The following is a 19,411-nucleotide window of genomic DNA, read 5'->3' on the forward strand; positions in this document are numbered from 1 at the left end:
AGGTTATTCTGTGGTCGAGTGTTAGGTTGTTTTCAGTTTGGTGAACTTCTGCATTTAAGATTGAATGCTAAAGTGCATTCGGCCATGAAATCATCTGGAAAACATTATTGTAAAGACATGATGATGGTTGAAAAGTTAAAAATATAATTAAGTCTTGGATATGTTTTTCTAATGACATAGAAGATTGGTGTATTTTCCGGAAGATGAATATACATATTTAGAAATAAAATAATTTTGAAGTGAGTTGGTGGCAAGTGATTAGAGCAGATATATATATAAATAATGAGAAGTGGACAATAATTGGATGGTTGTGGTGTTCCTGAAAGAGCCATCCAATTTCAATATGAAAAGTGGTGATTCCATCTGAATCTTCTTTTCTGTGAAATGACCATAGCCACTACCTTTATTTTTCTTAATTTCTGACTCTCGAATACCTTTATACTCCAAACTCTGCTTAAATTATGGTAATTTTACCACCAATGTTTAATTTGGGAAGGTTCTAATATGGGAATTTTACCATTATTGGCAATGGTCCCATATATTTTCCTCTGTTTAACGATGCCTTCCAACCTCAAATTCTCTATGTTTCCTAATATACAATTTCTCGGAATCTCTCCTACGTTCTAGCTAACTTCACCCCTATAATACATAAATAAATATTCTATATATTTATATTTCATTTCTCTATTTTTCTTTCTTTTACTTAAACTATAATTTTCGTCAATCAATCATTTTTAACATAGTTACAAGGTGAATATTTAAGACATCCTCTCATGAAAATTTCCGAAAATGAAGACTTTATCTCAATAAAATTGTATTAAAGTAACACAACTTATACATATTCGTAATTCTTTTCAAATCAACCTATAATTTTTCAAAAAAATTGTACCAAAATGCAAAATGTTGTTTTGCAATATATAATATCTAAAAAATGTATTAATATTAAAATTAATTTAATATATGACTATTTTATATTTTTGCTAAGATATGTTATTTTATACGTTACCAATATTTTTGTAAATGTGAAAAGCAACTTGAGCCTTTTTCATAAGGTTCCACTTTTCTCCCTATTCTTGAATTATGGCTTCCCACTACGACTCCCAACTATAAATATAGGGTTTCTACTCATATTCACAACAGCAAGCCCTCAAAAGCAGCAACATTAACTGTTTGGTTGCCACAGCTTCAGTCACACCTTCAAAGTCTGTAGCCATGAATATGATATCAACAGACCCTCTTGTGATTGGGAGGGTGATCGGAGATGTTGTGGATCATTTCTCTCCAACTGTGAAAATCACTGTCTCCTACAACAACAATAAGCAGGTCTATAACGGTCATGAGTTTTTCCCTTCCTCAGTAACCAACAAGCCTAAGGTTCAGATTCGTGGAGGCGACATGAGATCCTTCTTCACTCTTGTACCATCTTCTTCTTTCACTCCACCCTCCTTCATCACTTCAATCTTTTCATGCATCTCACTGTTCCATTTCCATGCCTTTCTTTCAGCTCATGACAGATCCAGATGTTCCTGGCCCTAGTGATCCATATCTCAGGGAACATTTACACTGGTATGATACTAAATAAATAAATTAAAAAAACAAAAAAATCAGTAAACCATCACATGCAGAGTTTACTTGACTTGTATTCATTATTGGTTTATGATTTCAAACCCTACCACTGGGTCGTCTAGTTCTTTTTTTTTATTTTGCCATGCATGAGGAAGAGCTTCAGATGCAGCACATGCATTTGCATAGGTGATTTCATCTGAAACAAAGCGTCTGACCATATTTAATAACTCACAGGATAGTCACGGACATCCCTGGCACAACGGACACCACATTTGGTAAGTTATTGAATCTTTTTACAGACACATGCATAGCAGAGAGAGAGTAACTTTCATAAAAATCTATGTATATGTTTTTCTCTTTTGTAACATGCAATGGAACAGGAAATGAGGTGGTGAACTATGAAATTCCAAGGCCAAACATAGGCATCCATAGGTTTGTGTTCCTCCTTTTCAAGCAGAAGTGCAGGCAGGCAGTGATGAAAATACCAAGTTCTAGGGACCTCTTCAACACGAGGAGCTTTGCAGAGGAGAATGACCTGGGGCTTCCTGTGGCTGCTGTGTTTTTCAATGCTCAAAGGGAAACGGCTGCCAGAAGACGTTGAGTAATGAACCAACCCACAAAAAGTGTCACCATGTGGTTATCACTAGTAAAGCCTATATACCTGTCCACTGTAGTAGTGTCCACCAAATAAGTCTAGGTTTCTAAGGGTGTGTGGGGCACTTTCTCTAGTTAAATTCGAACTTGCATGCTGAAACTCTCGTAGCATCAACTCTAACATTCTTCTTTCTAGTTTGGTGGTTCAGTTTGTAACTATTTCAGTTTCTATTTCGCTTTCTCGTAATCTATGTCCCAGTAACCACGCAAGTTATTATTACATCAATTAGTTGCAGTGCATGTCTTAGTTGATTGAGAAATAATCGTTTTCTTAGCTTTTTAACCTTAAAAAGAGTTAAAAATAACCTAACTCAAATAAGCACAGGTTGTTAAAATATGTTTGATTCCTGCTACAATGAAAGTTGGTAGGCAATAAATGGGTCACAATTATGGTGTAATGGAAAAATGTTAACGAAATTAATGAGACGAGGTAGAAGTGGTGAAGTTTATAATATGAAAAAGAATCCTGTGATATTCTACTTTATTCAATATTTCTATTGATTCAGCAGAGTGGTATTTGCTTTTTCAATCTTTTCTTTCACTCTTCTCTTTCTTTATTATTTTAACGTATAAATTTGATTTGAATCCATAATAACAAACAGCTTTATATACGAGAGTTGTTAATGTAGCATCATGGTACAGTATTTGTACTGAGATGTCACCACCTCTTTATCTCTGATTCTGGGACGAAAAGAAATCAAACGACAGCCAAAAATGAGAGGTTATTGTTGTTACTCTAAGTTCAAAAACTTCAAGGAATGTGACCTGATTTATTGACTTTATCTCTTTCTCGAAAATGAAACTCCATAATTTATAAATCCCACTCTTTAAGGGAGAAGATTCTCAAGCTCGCTATACCCTCTGTGTAATGCAATATTAACCAACAGATAAGAAAATTTAGGCCTGCGTAGCAGACGCCATTTAGAATTTCTGACTCCCTAAAACCTTAGGCACAAATCTAAACAGTGTTTACCTATAACAAGTAACACTTTATTTTCTGCTTTACTTTCACCGAATTATTGAAATGGAAACTGGATTCAACAAATCTGGTATACAAGGTAAAACCAGAAAGGAAACATAACATATCCTTTTCTTGTTAGAACTGAGAAATTTACTTCTTGTCTTCGATCGTCGGAATCGGAAAATACTATGTTTCTTTTAAAAAGAAAGCCTTCATTTCCATTTGAGAAAAACCTTTTTTTATGTAAAAATGTGTTGTTAACATTTTTGTTGATACTAAACAGACACTGTTAACATTGTCCTTGTGTGAACACTGCATGCAAACCTGTGCTTAAAAAATGAATGCTAAATTATATTTTTTGTGATTGATATGTACTTTGATTCAACCCGTATTGAATGATCTCAATGTTCTGAACTTCCAAGGACATTTCCGTTAAAAGAGGACTACGACCTGCAGAAAGCAGTTCTTGTTGGTTGCATCGGAATCAAGCAAAAAGAACCCGTTCAACTATTCACACACCATAGGGCTGAAAATGTGTCTTTTAAGGTTTGACATTATGCTTATGTTTCATAAGTAAATCCACCCATTTTAATATTATGTATTCTAATCCGTGATTTAAACCTTTGAAGTAAACACGATAAGACCAAAACATGGTTTTAACATGATTTTGATTTCTAATCTTAAAACCATGCTGTTTATTTTGTCTCTAATGAAAAAAAATTACATTTTTGAACTGTAAATAATTTTATTAAATTTTAAAATTTCTCATTCAAACCAACCTAAATAGAAATATTACTCATATGTTTAAGAAATAAATATAGATAATGCATGTCTTTGACAAATTAAATCTTCAAATTCTTCGTGAACTTTCAAAAAATAGTTCAACAAATAATCGTCTTACACTCTGTAAACTAATTTACTGGAAATTTGTTCTCTTTTCAAAAGTGTTTGTTCTCTTTATTTTATCTTTTATTAATTTACTTGAAATCTATTTTCATTTTCACTTTTCTATTTTTTTATTCTTTTTAGTATAGAATATACTTTTGTCTACTTTGTCTCCTCTCAATAATGTCATGTTATGTATTTTCACATTTCTCTCTCTCGCTCACTCACATGAATATTCAAAATAATTATTCTTTTTAAGTAAGAACCATTAAAAACCTTCTTTCAAATATTAATAGTTAATTTTAAATAATATAATATCAATTAATTAATTAAATTATAATTTAGTAAAAATTTAAATATCCCATAAAATGCAAAACAATTACTGTTATTTTTCATAATCAAACATTCACCTTTATAATATAGATTTTAAAAATTATTATCTTATTTTCTAAGTGATAATTAGAGGTATAGCTTAAAATTAAGAGGTAAGCACATTAATTAAAATTAAGACTATTAGTAACACATAAAAACTTACATCAAGATCAAAATCATTTAAAAATATTTAAAATATAGCAAAGTTAAATTTGTTTAAATTTAAAAAGAACCAACACTACAAAAATTAAGAGAAAAAAAAAGTAGTTTTAGCCAAATAAATAAATAAATATTGTGGTTACCTGATGGAAACCATGGCTTATATGAGTGACAGCCATGAATAATTGAGTCTTGGGATGCAGTGAACATTGCTCTGTCACCAACTTTATAGTATATAATCAATACATGTATTTACTCTGGGCACATTTGAATACGACCAGACAATGATGCTCAAAGATACTATGAACCAACTAAGATGTTATTGTTATTCTTACATTATATATATATATATATATTATTACAATATCATATTCCTGCTTTCCTTCTATCAAATCTAGGGGCTCTTCAACCACTCTCTTCTTCTGCACAAATTACTCACTCACCTAGCTTTTACACTGTTCCTGTATCTCTGTCATTTCTTTTAGAATCCATAAATTACCTCTGAAAAGTTGATCCGCTGTTCGTTTTCCAAACTAGCCACGTTACCGTAACGTATCCTTGTTTCAGTATAGTGTCAGAGAAGCAAGGCAGGCAAAATCATTGTTTCTCATCCGTTGAATCTCTTCAAATTTGTTATTTACTATATATACATGTGTAAGTTTTCCAAAACTAATTCAGTTCTTAATCGAATTTAAGGATGTCACATCAAGTGCATACCATTTAATAGGCTAAGGTTTTATGTTGTTAATACATACCAGATATAATCCTTCATTGATATCAGCAATCCAAGACATTCTCCTTATGAACAAGGAGGTAACTAATTACTATCAAAAGCATAATCAACCACCTAACAACATATATATATATATCAGAAAAAAGTGTTTCAGAAGTAGAAACTATCCTTCCAAACACAATATACATATATATATTTAGTTTAATGATTTGAGTAATGGAGACATGTTGTATTGTTTATTACCTTGTATCGTTTAGCAGGAGATATAGGTGAGTGGTAGGTAGGTTTTGGATGTCTTGGAATTGGAGAAAGAGTCTGTTATATGTGTACTGTGGATGATGCAAAGGCTATAATAATATAGGGAAGAGTATCTGAACTTAGGGGTTAGGGGATACATGTGCATAGCTACTTCGGAATAAATGGTTCTCACTTTCAATTCAGTATGTATCTTCCACATTAATGCTTGCTTGGGAAATTTAGAGATTTTGGAATCTCGTTTCAACTTAGGTTATTTAAGAATGATACTTATGAAAATACATTTTTATCTTTGAATTCAATCAATTTTACTTCACGTGGTGTTGAGCATTGTTTTTTCTTTTGGTGAGACTGTGTCATATTCCTATATGTCTAATAACATGAGTAACCACACAAGTTTTTTCGAATTTATTTGACCACGACCGCATATGACCGCATTGAACGAGTAATTAAATATTCATTATTTTCATGGTTGATATAGCTGGTTGATGGAGAGATAGAGTTTGTGGTCGAAGACGAAGGAGAAGGAAACCGATTCTCATTTAGTTGAAACCGATTTCACCATGAAGTGCAAAAGGTTAGAGAATCGATTTCTATCAAGCTTGGAACCGATTCTAATGAAAGTGTAAATGAGAAGAGAATTGATTTCCATAACATTGGAACTGATTCTAATATGCATGAAATTGGATACAATGTTCATGGAATTGTTTCCGTTTCATTGACAACTTTTTTTTTTTTGTGTTGTAAAAGATTCATTGTTAACGTCATAAGGTGATGGACGACGTCATTGTCGACTTTTATTAACTTTTTTGTGTAGAGTTTTATAAGAATTAATTGTTAAAAATCAATTTCATAATCGTAGAATACAATTCAGTAATAACTTAGTCTTATCTATTTTATTAACTATTAATATTCATCAAGTAGTTATAATTTTATAAACGTCAACAACAGCTTATTAAAGGACCCTGCGTCTCGAAGCTTAACAAATGAAGAAGGTTTGTGTGTTGGTCATATGCCACATTAGGAAAGTGTAGATTTACTATCAATATATATACATACATATATTTATATATATATATATATATATATATATATATATATATATATATATATATATATATATATATATATATATATATATAAATTATAAAGGTAAAATAATAATCTTATATTTTAATTTATTACAATTTTATTTTTTATTTATCACATTAGTAAAACTATTTACAAATTTTTATATGAAATTTATTTTCAAATCCATTTACTTTCGTTTCTAAATCTTTTAAAAAAATAACACAAATTTTATTTTCAAATCCTTTCAAATTTATCCGAATTGTTAAGAAAACACATATTAAATAATGTTACATTTAATTTAATTCTAGGTAGTATCAAATTGTAAAAGTTACTTTTAATTCTTTTTTGGATAAGAAATTAAATAGAATATCATTTGCCTTACATTTATTTTCGGGTAATCCCTTTAATTAAATGCTATTTTTTGAACTTAATGGTTATTTGTGAACTAAAATTTAAGCTTTTGGTGGCACTTGATTCTTGTATCAAAGAAGCAACAACAAGATAAATATCATAATCTGCCAAAAGAATTCACATCATAGATACATTTCTATGCGCATCCCCTTTTGAAATTTTCGTAAAAATGATTTTCAGATTATTTCTTCAAGAAATTTTTCAGAACAAACTTTTTGGAATTTTCATAATACGATTTCTACACCGGAATTTTTAGAAAAAAAATTTTCAGAATAAGATTTCAAGAACTCATGAAATATGTTCTAGAAAAAAACACTATACTTTAATATTTTTAGAACAAGATTCTCGGAACATATATAATTCTGGAATAAATTTTTAGAATAAACATTCTAGAACAAGCTTTTGAGAACACATGAATATCTTTAAAAAAGAACTTTCCATAAAAACCTTTTTTCCACAACATGTTCTCTATCAATGGTCTTCCTTTATAGCATTATTATTATTTTTTTCCTTTTTTACTTTCTCTGGAGTGACGAGAGATGGCAATGGTGGCAGTATCGGCGGTGTAAGAGGGTATTTTAGTCTCTTTGTGTTAATAAACGGTGCATTTAGTAATGATGAGGTTTCAGGAAGCAAAATTCCACATTGTTTTCTACTTTAAAAGCCCATTTTTAGCGTAGTATTATTCCAGCCCATTTTGATGGCAGGTGATTGTACTATCAAATGGGCACTCCGACCTATCCAAATTGTGAATTGTGTTCCAACATTAAATAATAGAACTTATAAGATTCACAATAAACATTTAATTTAAAATATATAAACATTCTATATGTTTGGATAAAGGATTTTAAGGATGAAATTAATTTTTTTTTTAAGGATTTAAAACTCTCTCATAAAAATGTTTGGTTTAAATATTTATCACAGTAAATTTGCAAATTTTAAATAAAAATTAATTAGGAATTATCTCAAATAGATCCTCACCCACACTTACCATAACTTTGATCTAACTTCATGTATTTCTTATTCATTATCCACTTTCATCAAAATATTTTCATTTATATTATATTATGGGTCGTTCACTATAATTCATTATTACTTGAAATATCTATATTCTTGTTACACCATTACTTAATACCACTATAATATTACGAATAATAATAACTTGTGTAGTATTAATATATTATGATCAACTGTCAGTTACATAAACTTAACTATATAAAGTTGTCTATAGAACAGTAAGAATGTCAAAGGATGTTGGTCAAAAATAGACAACAACTATGTAGATAAAATTACCCATTCTCAAAACCTTATTTAAGAATGTTCTTTTATAGAATAGAATGTGGAAAACCATTTTCAATGGAGTTCCAAGAAAAATTCCATAGTTTTGGGTCTTCTCCATTGAAATTTGTATTGTCTCAAAACTATTACCATGAAAAGAGGAGGTCAAGGTCAACTTTTTGGGAAGAAACTTATAAATTTGATTCTCTTTGTTGTAATTTTAGAATCTGATTATCTCACTAATTAATTAAAAAGTTGCTGGTAATGTACTTCAATAAGGTGTTTCGTTTAATTTATGAATAATTTACTCATTTCTTTTAACATAAAATAAGGATAAAAAGATCGGTGCAAGACATGATATTTAATGAATGAAATATATCAAAACTCTCAAAAGAATAACTCTAAAATATAAAAAAACAAAAGCAAGAAGTGTTTGTATACCATCACTAGACGAAAAATCACTTAAAGATAAAGATAAAAGAAGAAAATAAAATTAAAAATTGATTATAAAAAAAATGATAACTTATTTTTTTCTAAACAAAATCATATTTTTTTAAGAAAAAGATTTTAACTCATTAAATAATCATTTAACTAAAGTTTATTCTCAAATACAAAATTATAATTAATTTAATAGAAAAATATTAATATTAAAAAAAATTTGAGACATTTTTTCTTAAACATAATTTTATAGTTAATTTAATAAAAATATATTAATACTAAAAAAAGGTTTTTAAGACTTATTTTTCTTAAACATAATTTTATAATTAACTTAATAAAAAATATTAGTACTGAAAGAATTTTAATGTCCTTGTCTAAAAGAAATGTTTTACCTACTTAATCTTTGAACCAGTCTTGGTTAACGTTGATTAATTTTAATCTGAGTTACCACCTTGACGTGAAGTTATGAATTAACTTCCACTGACTTCCAAAACCCGTAGTATTATTTTTGTGTTTATAAATGAGAAGTTTGAATTAGTCAAGCCAAATCAAGCTAATTTTAATTCCATGAATTTGTCTAATCCCATTCTTTGTGGATTTGATGGGTTATGTTGAAAATAGACGCTGAAGTTAATGATGAAAGGAAGAAGTTATAACATTTATGTTGAATTTTAAGGATCGTTATAATTATATATTAGTGCATACTATACATACATTTATTTTTCTATTCCTTTCCCATTCATAAGATCCACCAAGACTCGCTCCTTCAATTACGCACAACTTTTTTTTAATCAACCAATTAAGAATTCGATATGGATTAAGTCTTCATTTTTTCCAAACATACCTTAAACTTAAGGAGTTTAGCAAGAAAGGGACAACTTCTCATTACTTTCATTTATGGATCACACTTCAATTATCTATAATAGGAGTGCTACATAAGTTTGAAAAAAAAAAAAATAGCATACTATTGCATTTTGAGCATTTTCCAATTTAAATAAAACACTAAACACTATGATAACATCTTCCTCACTTAAATGTTTAGAACATGAGAATGAACATTAATACTTTGTTCACTTGAATGGATTTGGGGAGAGTGATTGAGGGAATTTGAGAGGATTTAAAGGTAAATTTTATTGTTGTTTATTTGAGTGGATTTTGAGGTAAGCGAGAGTGGATTTGGAAGTAAAGTTTGTGAAAATTAGTGTAGGATTTGACTGATATGACAGATTAAAAAATTTACTTCCAAATTCACTCTCATTTACCTCCAAATCCACTCAAATAAACAACAACAAAATTTACTTTCAAATCCTCTCAAATCCCCTCAATCACTCTCCCCCAAATTCATTCAAATGAACAAAGCCTAATAGATAATCTAATAACGATATGATAATGAGGGGTATGATAATTCTAACAATGATAGTTGATGTTGTCAGGCCCATCAAAGATTGACAGGTTATATGGATTGATTCACTGACTCACTTAATTATAAGTTTTTTTTTTCAATCTAAAAAATATTTTTTTTTTCAATATAAAAAAATATTTTTTTCAATTCAAATCTAAATAAATTTAAATACAAAATAATGTTAAACTTCATAAATAATTTAAAAAAAAACAATACAATCCAAAATCATCTCAAAACTCTAAATACAATCTAAAATCAAACCTAAAAAGCAAAATAAATAAATATTCAAATATTTTTGTATCACTTTGGCCATTTTTAAGATTATAGTCTTGAATGGTTTAATTCGCAATATTTTGATATCATGAAACATACTTTAACTTATTATTTTAATATTATGTTAAAAAATAGATTTCAAAACTAACTTAATTTTATATATCTAACTTTTAAAATAAAATTTGTAATCACTTGTATAATATAAACTTATCTTATTTTTATTCCATATGTTAGTACTTCGAACACACTCTAGTTGTAATTGGAGAATTCAAATAATTTTTCTTTATTAAAAGAGTTAAGTAAATGAAATCGAAATGACACTCTATGAGGTTCATGCATACCTGCGTTAGTTGTCTCTCATCAATCGATTATCTTCCTAGTATAATCAGTAACTGTGACACTTATATTTTATATTTGCAAGAATATATAAAAAATGAGAAGGAACAAATTTTCAAAGCGAAGCAATATATTCTTTTAAAAAAAGGTAATTATGGAGAGGAAACCAAATTGAATGCCATATGTAACCTGCTTATCTTCGATACCCAATAATGATATAAAAAGGTACACGTAATAATCTTTCATTTATAATTAGTATAATTAAAAGTACTTTATCATTGTTAATTAATTTTCAAAATAATTGAAGATATATCCTTTTAGTTATCTGGAATCATTTTTAATTGTTGCACATATTTTACAATACAATAAGACAAAAGATTTAATACATAATTATGATCAGGGGTTTGTTCTCCACTCCCTTATACATTTTTGCTCTAGAATTACAAATCTTTGTGAACATTTAATACCTATCTTCCTTTTTTTCTTTTTATTTTTCTTATATACCATAATGATTACATCTTATTAAAGTTTAGTAATAAATATATTATTTGACAAGTGTAATCCTTTAATGAAACAATTTACTTTCTAATAAATATAGATGATAACTAATTATGATATATGTAGCTACTCCGTGGTGGAGCTTAGTGTATTACGAGGAAGGTTTTGGCTACCCAATCTTTTTTTCAAACATGTAAAAAATATATAAATAATTTCCTTTTAATTTTAGCATATTTTATATATTTCATATTTTCAAAATTTTAGTATATCTATTTTAATTTTTTTTTAATTATTCAACATCCGTCACAGCATTTATTTAATAACTAATTATATCTCATCTATTTTGATTATTTTTTCAATTTTTATTTAAAGGTAAAAAAAACCTATAAAGGCAAATTTATCTCACTCTTGTATTCATAAGTTTTCATGTGTTTTTATTTACTCGAACACTTCTACATTATCTTTCCGTATATACTCTCTCTACCTCAAGAGATTTACCTCTTTTTTTAGTAAGAATAATTTTAGTATCATAAAAATATGAGTACAGATAAAATTTAATTATATATAATATAAATAAAAAAAATAGTTTTTCCACCGGCTTAGCATAATTGTATATGGAGATATTATTAAATGAAAGACTATTAGTCAAGTTAGATTACAGTCTCATACTTGGTAATTATCTTTTATTTAAATAACTTATGATTAGTTATTAAAGTTAAGAATAGTGGATTTAGGTTTTAAAGACTATTATAAAATAAAAGTCATCAATATAAAAAAAAATACGACAAAAATACATGATTTATAAGTTCTTTTTAAAAAGAAATTTTACAATAAAGATTATGTAGTTTAAATTTAATGGGTTTTATCAAAATTAAAAGAACTTTATAAAAATTTATAAAATTTGAAAATATTTTATAAATTTAAGGAATGATTCAAAATTATGTCAACATTTGGATTTAAAAACTATAGTGATCGTGCATGCATGAACATCTTGTCGTGTATGTTTTCAAGTTTGAATAATATCTTAAACGAGTATTATTAAAGATGAGTATTTGTCTAGTAGTTCAATTTTAGAGTGTATATAAAATTGAAAGAAAGAGATTATACTATATCAATGTCTAGCATCACATCTCAATGAAAATAGAAAGAATTTATATAAAAGAATAAAGAAGAGTCCACTAATTGATCAAAGGCAGGACGAAAATTCAGTAAAATACAAGAATTTTGATAAGATTGATAAAGGCAAACTAAAAATCCTCATAAATATGAATCTACCTTGAAAAGTCTAATTTATAACAGCACTTTATATAAGTTGTAAATAAACCCAAAATTTAAATAAATTTTTTTACCAGTAACCATTTTTTGTATTTTTAAGAAACTTTTCATTAAATTGTTTTGTTCATTGGTTAATCAAAGTTTAATATTTTTTTCAATAGTGTTTTTGTTCCTTAATATTTTTATTAGTGATAGTTATTATTTTATCTATCATTTTCCTTACTTATATTCACATGCATGTAAAGTTTTGCAATTAATATAAAACAAGATTTTGATTCATATAAAATGACAAATGACTTTCATTCTTTAAATTAAAAATATATTCAATATAACAAGATTATCATACAACGTTGAGTACAATAAACAAACAAAAATTAATAAAAATAGCTAGAGTGGTAGAAACTTGGAACTTACTTATACCTAAATGGAATACTACCTTAATTTGTTGTACTTTAAAAAATTCTAATATGCACTTCCTAGTTCCCTACCACAAGATTTATTTATACAGTATAATTGGATTCTTTCTCTATATCTATATTATGTAAAACGTTTTGAATAAATATGACATTACTTTAAAAAATGCTTAAGTAACTTTTAAATTACCCGAAAGAGTGGTCACAGGAAGGTATGAGTGTGACATGAAGCCAAAAAGAAAAGGGGTCTCAAGGTAACCTACTACCGTGGCTAGCAGTAGTATACATGTGTACAAATCCAACACTACCTTTCAATTGTCAAAATCCTCACATTAACATACCAACTCAGAATTTCTTTCAACATTACAAGACCAGGACAATTAGACAAGACCACTAATTCATTTCTTGCCGCTAATTAGTGACTAGCAGTTACATTGTCAATTAACAAAAACATCTTCAAACGATTGATCTTGTGCAAAGGACACTTTTATGTATATCAGTATCATCTCTCGTGGGACAATAATACAAACATACATATAAACAAGACAAACCACTCAGATTTTGATTGATGCAGGTTAATCTTTCTGATTCATGATACCCATTTTCAAGGATTATTCAGTGAATGATTCATTGAATTTACCACCTAGCTACGATCATATACATCTATATAAACTTTCTTAAACTATTGTAATCAATTGGTACGTGAATGTACTTCGACTCAGATTTTGGACCGGTTCGCTATCAAACACGGAGAAAGGTTAAGGTTCGAACAACAACTGAACAAAAGGGTGTTACAGTTTCAGTTAAATGTGGTGATCAATCTCGACAGAATAATAAAATGACTTAGAATGATCACATATATCTCGGTGGCGTGAAGCTTGTAACCAAGTGTGGTTAACTTGTTACAAGAATGAACTGTTTTAGGGTTATAGTAATTTTCTGATCTCAGCTAGGGAAAGTTACCTCAGTTCAGATAATTTCTTCAGAGAAAGTTGCATTTTCCAAGGGAAGAAAATTAATAGAAAAACTTATAGAAGATACATGGTCATACATAGATATTATGATCATATATTCATGTATAGACAACACATGCATCCATATAGTAAATAAGTGAAAGTCAAAGAATGATAGTAACTGCTAAGAAAGCCTGTGAAAGCATTTGTCGTTTAAGAAAGTGATGATAGTGTTTTGTCGGTGAGAACCATTATGCTCTTCAGACTTCATCACTGATCAGTTCAGCTTACGCTTCAAAATCCTCAGTACTATACTGCTTAATTTGCAGAACAGCATGTCTCACTTTTTATACCATTCTTTCTTCACAATTACCTTTTTTTTTCATAATCAAATGTTGGTAAAATACTTCAGAATATAGTCATGCTGCGATCATCATAAATTATATCAAGAGAGTGATAAAGAAGATGAAATTAGTTTATATATATATATATATATATATATATAGAGAGAGAGAGAGAGAGAGAGAGAGAGAGTTTATTAAACTTTATTTATATTTTCAGAGAAAATAAATATTTGAACGTGGCATTTGTCTGATAAAGATCTTTTGTTGGATAAGATTTGTGTAACACAAGTTTAAGTTATGGAAAAATATACTGTGATACACTTGATACATTACTTTTATTTTTCTATTATAAAAATCATGTGAAATGTGTCAATCTATCATTGTTTTTAAGATATTGAATACATATTAGTATTATATATAATTAGTTAATTATAAAATTTAAGGAATAAGTTATTATAATTGTATTTTCCAGAGGATTAAGTTGGGGTCCTATTAATATAAGCAACAAAGCTTGGTTTTTTAAGAGGGAGAAGCTTTGAAACTAACCTTCCCCAGAACTTTTCTTTTCATTCTTGAACAAAACTCAACTAATTAGATAGATATAGAATAAATTAAGAATGATGAGGCAAATATAATTAATAAGAAATAATTTGGATTAAATATCGTACTCAGTTATTTAAATTAGCATATACTTGTAGCAGTCATGATCAACACCAACAATTAAGCCTGAATTATATTCGTTTTTAATCATTGATGTATGAAACTTAACCAACATGACACGTACTATTGTTGCTGTTGTTGGTTTACACGGCACATATATTATAAAACACTACATAACATACTGTCTAGGTCCTCGTAACATTGTTCGTCATTTCTAATACTTTTTCTCAGTTTAGGTATTGACCTAATGCGTCTATATCTGTTTTCATCCTCTTATTTGAAATCATTTGCTTAAGGTCAATGTGTGAGAAAATGTGGGCACGTGAGTCAAATTCCATTGTATGTTAGAAAGAGAATATAAAAGGATGAACTCGTTCGCTTCACATTGTACCAATTACCAAGTAGTAGTTCAGCTCAGAGTTCATACTGTTCTAAGATTCTTTTCTACTAAATTGGCCGTTCCTGTTTTGCATGTCATTTTCTATCCCCACCAATTAGTCTCCCTTTTTCTCTCACCAAAAAGAAACAAACAAAGGCCAACAGAGGAGAAAGAGAAAAAGTAAGGGTGAAAAAAAAAATAAAGGAAGAGAAAGAAAAAATCCTCAAAGGCAAGAGAAAAGAAAGCTTGATTTCATTGATCAATAAGTGCAGGCTTTCTTTCATAAAGTCTGGATATAGGCCTTTTTCTGAGTAGAGAATTTCACAATTCCTTGGAGTCTCTTTGAGGAACATGAGTTTTAGGGAGTGCAATGTAGAAAACGAGAATCTGTGTCTTCAAACCCCAACTTTCATCGAGTGGCTCAAACCATCTTCTTCTTCTGTAATAAGTTCAATATCATCACCACCTTCTTCCTTGGCTCAGCATGATCAACTTTCCCAAGAAACGATCCAGTTTTTGCCCTTCAAGGAAGACCATGAAAAAGATGGTTTAGAAGTGAAAGAAGAGAAGGTGGAACAGGTGACTGTGGCTTTGCACATTGGATTGCCTCACACAGTAGACCCTGACACTGATAATCATGAAAAGAAGATTATCCATGTAAAGGAAGAAGAACCCTTGAAGAAAAGCTTCCAGGGTTGTTCTTTTAACCAGGAGAGAAGATTTTGGATACCAACTCCTGCACAGATCCTTGTCGGACCGATGCAGTTTGCTTGCTCCATATGCAGCAAGACCTTCAATAGATATAACAATATGCAGGTTAGTTGCTTCTCATCTTTTGCTGTAAACAACACACAGATTTTCTATTACTTCCACATAAATTAATTAACTTGTTTCTAAACAAACACCTAATTAAAACTACGAAGTATGCAAGGATCTAGCTTTCAAATAGAGTGTGGGAACTTAGAATTAATTAATTATCTCATTACTGCTCATAACCTACCACATAGTTTACACTTCAATTTCGTCTCCATCTTAGTACCATAACAAAATAGAATCTAACACCGGTTCAACAGTAAGTTGGGAAATGGAATCTTTTGTTTTTGTATTGTATCTGAAAGAACAGCTCTTTTGGAACGTTGTACCGTTTGAGATTTATAATAATAAAAAATTGAAAAGTTGTGTATGTATCAGTTTTCTGCAGAATAATCACAGCATCAGAATAGACATTCTGGGGAAGGATAGGTTTTAAAACAAAATAATTTCGTTGTTAGCAAGCAGTACTAGCAACTAAATTCTATGATATCATAATTAGTATGTGAATGAATATGTTTTCAATTTCAATCTGATAGTATTCCTCTAAAAACTATATCTTGAGGACAAATATCAGTGCCCAATTTAATTAAGGGAATTTTGCAGTAATTTCCTGGTGTGCATCGATCTCTACTCAGAATTTGAATACCCTATCCAAGCCTACCTGAAGTAGGAGTTTTTCATGATAATGATGATGATGAAGAATAATCATCAAGATGAAAACAATCATTCAAATGAACTTTTATGGCTATATAAACATGACTGTTAATGACTGTCTTTTCCTTTTGCTTTCTTTTTCACTTTAACAAATTTGAGCTATGGCCTATTGCCCCGCCATCACCACCATCTTCAACTTTTAGCAAAAGGCTCCTTTTAAACCATAGGATTTCAAAGGGAAATTGAACTTCCATATCTTCATGCTTTTCTCCTTTTTTTCTTTTCTCTTTCCATATGTGCATGTTTGTCCTTTTGGGTTTAAAACCTCATCACTATATACAGCTACCATAGGAACTAGTCGTAGGTGTTTGAGGCATGCATGCAGTGTAGCACAATTTCTACCATGGCAAATTCTTTTGAACAAGAACTATGACTTTTAAAAAAAAATTATTAAGGGAAGAGAAGGCACATGATCTTCCATTCTTAAAGAGGCATTATATATATATATATATATATATATATATATATATATATATATATATATATATATATATATATATATATGCATCTCTATTAATTAGATTACTAAAAATCACTTTTCTTTTTTCTTTTTGATTTTTCCTTTATTTGAAAAATGAGTTAACAACTAATTAATGACAATGGCCACTGCTTGTCCATATAAAGGCCAACATTGGTAGGTTATATTAGTGGATGGAAATCATTTGTTCTCCATTCTTTTGTCTTTCAAATTAAAAAGCAATTTTTATTTATTTATTAGAAAGTATATTTTCTTTTTTGTTTCTAGTTTGTTTATTTACATGCTAGCTTTTAATTACTCAAAGAGGCAGAAAACAATACAAAGAAAAGGAGGACAGATGATTTGGATCCCACATAAGCATGCTTAATTAAGGATTATAATTTGATGAGCCTAATTTGATGCAAGTTTTTGGGATCATTTACAAAATGAATATGTACAACAAACTCATCCATAAAGGACGGTTAAAGTAGTCTTGTACTATGAAAATTTAAATAAGTAAACAAGTGTGCCAGGTTAAGTCTCCAGCACAATTGATATTAAACCAAAGAAGTATGAAACAAAAAACCTGACTTCACAGGTTAGAAAACATTTATTATATATTCCTTCTTTTTTTAATGATTTTTTCTTTTGTCTTAACGTTGCTATATACATATTTTTTTTTCCTTCTCTTCACTCATATCTTATCTTAAATTTGACCCATAAATTTATCTGTGTAAAATGCCTCCAACAATACTAAATGAAAATTTTCATCAAAAAATTGAAGTGACTAGTTTTAATAAGAAAAAAATTCATGCTAATCACATTGTTTTCATCATTTCATTATTTAAAATATACACTACTTCAGTCATGTAGTTAATATATCATCAATTCTGTCTTAAAAATTGAAACATCTGTGTTAAGGATGTTCTTTATCATACTGTTAACCATATTATGATGAATTTAACAAAATCCTTAACAATTTGCAGATGCATATGTGGGGGCACGGATCCGAATTTAGAAAAGGACCAGACTCGCTTAGAGGAACACAACCAGCAGCAATGCTAAGGCTGCCATGTTACTGTTGTGCCCAGGGTTGCAAGAACAACATCAATCATCCAAGAGCCAAGCCCTTGAAGGACTTCAGAACTCTCCAAACCCACTACAAAAGAAAGCATGGTGCAAAACCATTTATGTGCCGAAAGTGTTCAAAATCCTTTGCAGTTAAAGGAGACTGGAGGACTCACGAAAAGAACTGCGGAAAGTTGTGGTATTGCACTTGTGGTTCAGATTTTAAGCACAAAAGATCCCTAAAAGACCATATTAGATCCTTTGGAAAAGGCCACTCCCCACATCCTTCCCATGAAGGCTTCGTTGAGGATGAGAAAGAATGCTTTACTGGATCTGATGAAGATGAAGTTGCTCATACATGATATGATATGTAATGTAACATGCTATATATATGTGAAATATATAGGTTTTGTCTAAATTAACTCAAGGAAAAATGAAACTGAACAATCTCATGATCGGTGCAATTCATCCATGTATACTAAGAGAATTGCACCAATTATGTATATGATAAGATGGCTTATGTTCATTTTCACTTGAAATAAGTTAGACAATTTCTGTATAAATAGGTTTATTTATAAGTAGTACTAAGTGTAGCAGATGTCACTGCTGCATGCCCTTGTGCTCAGTAACAAAAAATTCTCGAAATTACTGAGGAATATTAGGGAGCGGTTTGCTACCGAGCACTTGCAGGGTGTGATGTTGTGCATGCATTAGTTTGCTTTGTTGTTAATTAATAAAGATTATGGTTCTTCAAGTGATGAAGCATATGATTTTTTCTGATAGCTGCAGAAACAGGTGCTACACCAAGGTTTCATATCTTTTCAATGGAGAAAAATTATATTCTTCGTTACAATAAGGTAACCTTAATTATATCTAGAACTTCTATATGTCGTTGAAATCTTTGAACAGTCTTTTGATATATGACATCCTATTTGTAACAATAATATATTGGTTTGAGTTTACTTATGTTATGGTGTCCTTAAAATCAGTATTCAGGAACAGGAAAAGAGGATATATAGAATCATTTGTAATTATTAAGCAGA

At 29.3% G+C, this 19,411-nt stretch overlaps 2 protein-coding genes across 2 annotated transcripts; both read left to right on the forward strand.

Moving 5' to 3' along the window:
- The first annotated feature begins 1,155 nt into the window (after positions 1-1,155).
- Positions 1,156-2,444, forward strand: ATC (centroradiali). The gene is made up of 4 exons (XM_047321316.2): positions 1,156-1,416; positions 1,505-1,566; positions 1,801-1,841; positions 1,947-2,444. Exons 1-4 carry the CDS (start codon positions 1,213-1,215, stop codon positions 2,165-2,167), a joined length of 528 nt encoding a protein of 175 aa, XP_047177272.1. The 5' UTR covers positions 1,156-1,212; the 3' UTR covers positions 2,168-2,444.
- A 13,038-nt stretch (positions 2,445-15,482) lies between these two features.
- LOC124844389 (zinc finger protein WIP3-like) lies at positions 15,483-19,122 on the forward strand. Its single transcript, XM_047321315.2, has 2 exons — positions 15,483-16,132; positions 18,287-19,122. The coding sequence occupies exons 1-2, from the start codon at positions 15,668-15,670 to the stop codon at positions 18,728-18,730; spliced, it is 909 nt and encodes a 302-aa protein (XP_047177271.1). The 5' UTR covers positions 15,483-15,667; the 3' UTR covers positions 18,731-19,122.
- Positions 19,123-19,411: the final 289 nt, after the last annotated feature.

This window comes from Vigna umbellata, chromosome 6 (genome assembly GCF_029865625.1).
Source record: "Vigna umbellata cultivar VRB3 chromosome 6, Vumbellata_1.0, whole genome shotgun sequence".
NCBI classification, from domain to species: domain Eukaryota; kingdom Viridiplantae; phylum Streptophyta; class Magnoliopsida; order Fabales; family Fabaceae; genus Vigna; species Vigna umbellata.

Coding starts and splice junctions, on each gene's coding strand:
- ATC (XM_047321316.2), top strand. CDS start 1,213: ATGAATATGATATCAACAGACCCTCTTGTGATTGGGAGGGTGATCGGA. Junction 1,417..1,504: donor TGAGATCCTTCTTCACTCTT/GTACCATCTTCT, acceptor CCTTTCTTTCAG/CTCATGACAGATCCAGATGT. Junction 1,567..1,800: donor CTCAGGGAACATTTACACTG/GTATGATACTAA, acceptor AATAACTCACAG/GATAGTCACGGACATCCCTG.
- LOC124844389 (XM_047321315.2), top strand. CDS start 15,668: ATGAGTTTTAGGGAGTGCAATGTAGAAAACGAGAATCTGTGTCTTCAA. Junction 16,133..18,286: donor ATAGATATAACAATATGCAG/GTTAGTTGCTTC, acceptor AACAATTTGCAG/ATGCATATGTGGGGGCACGG.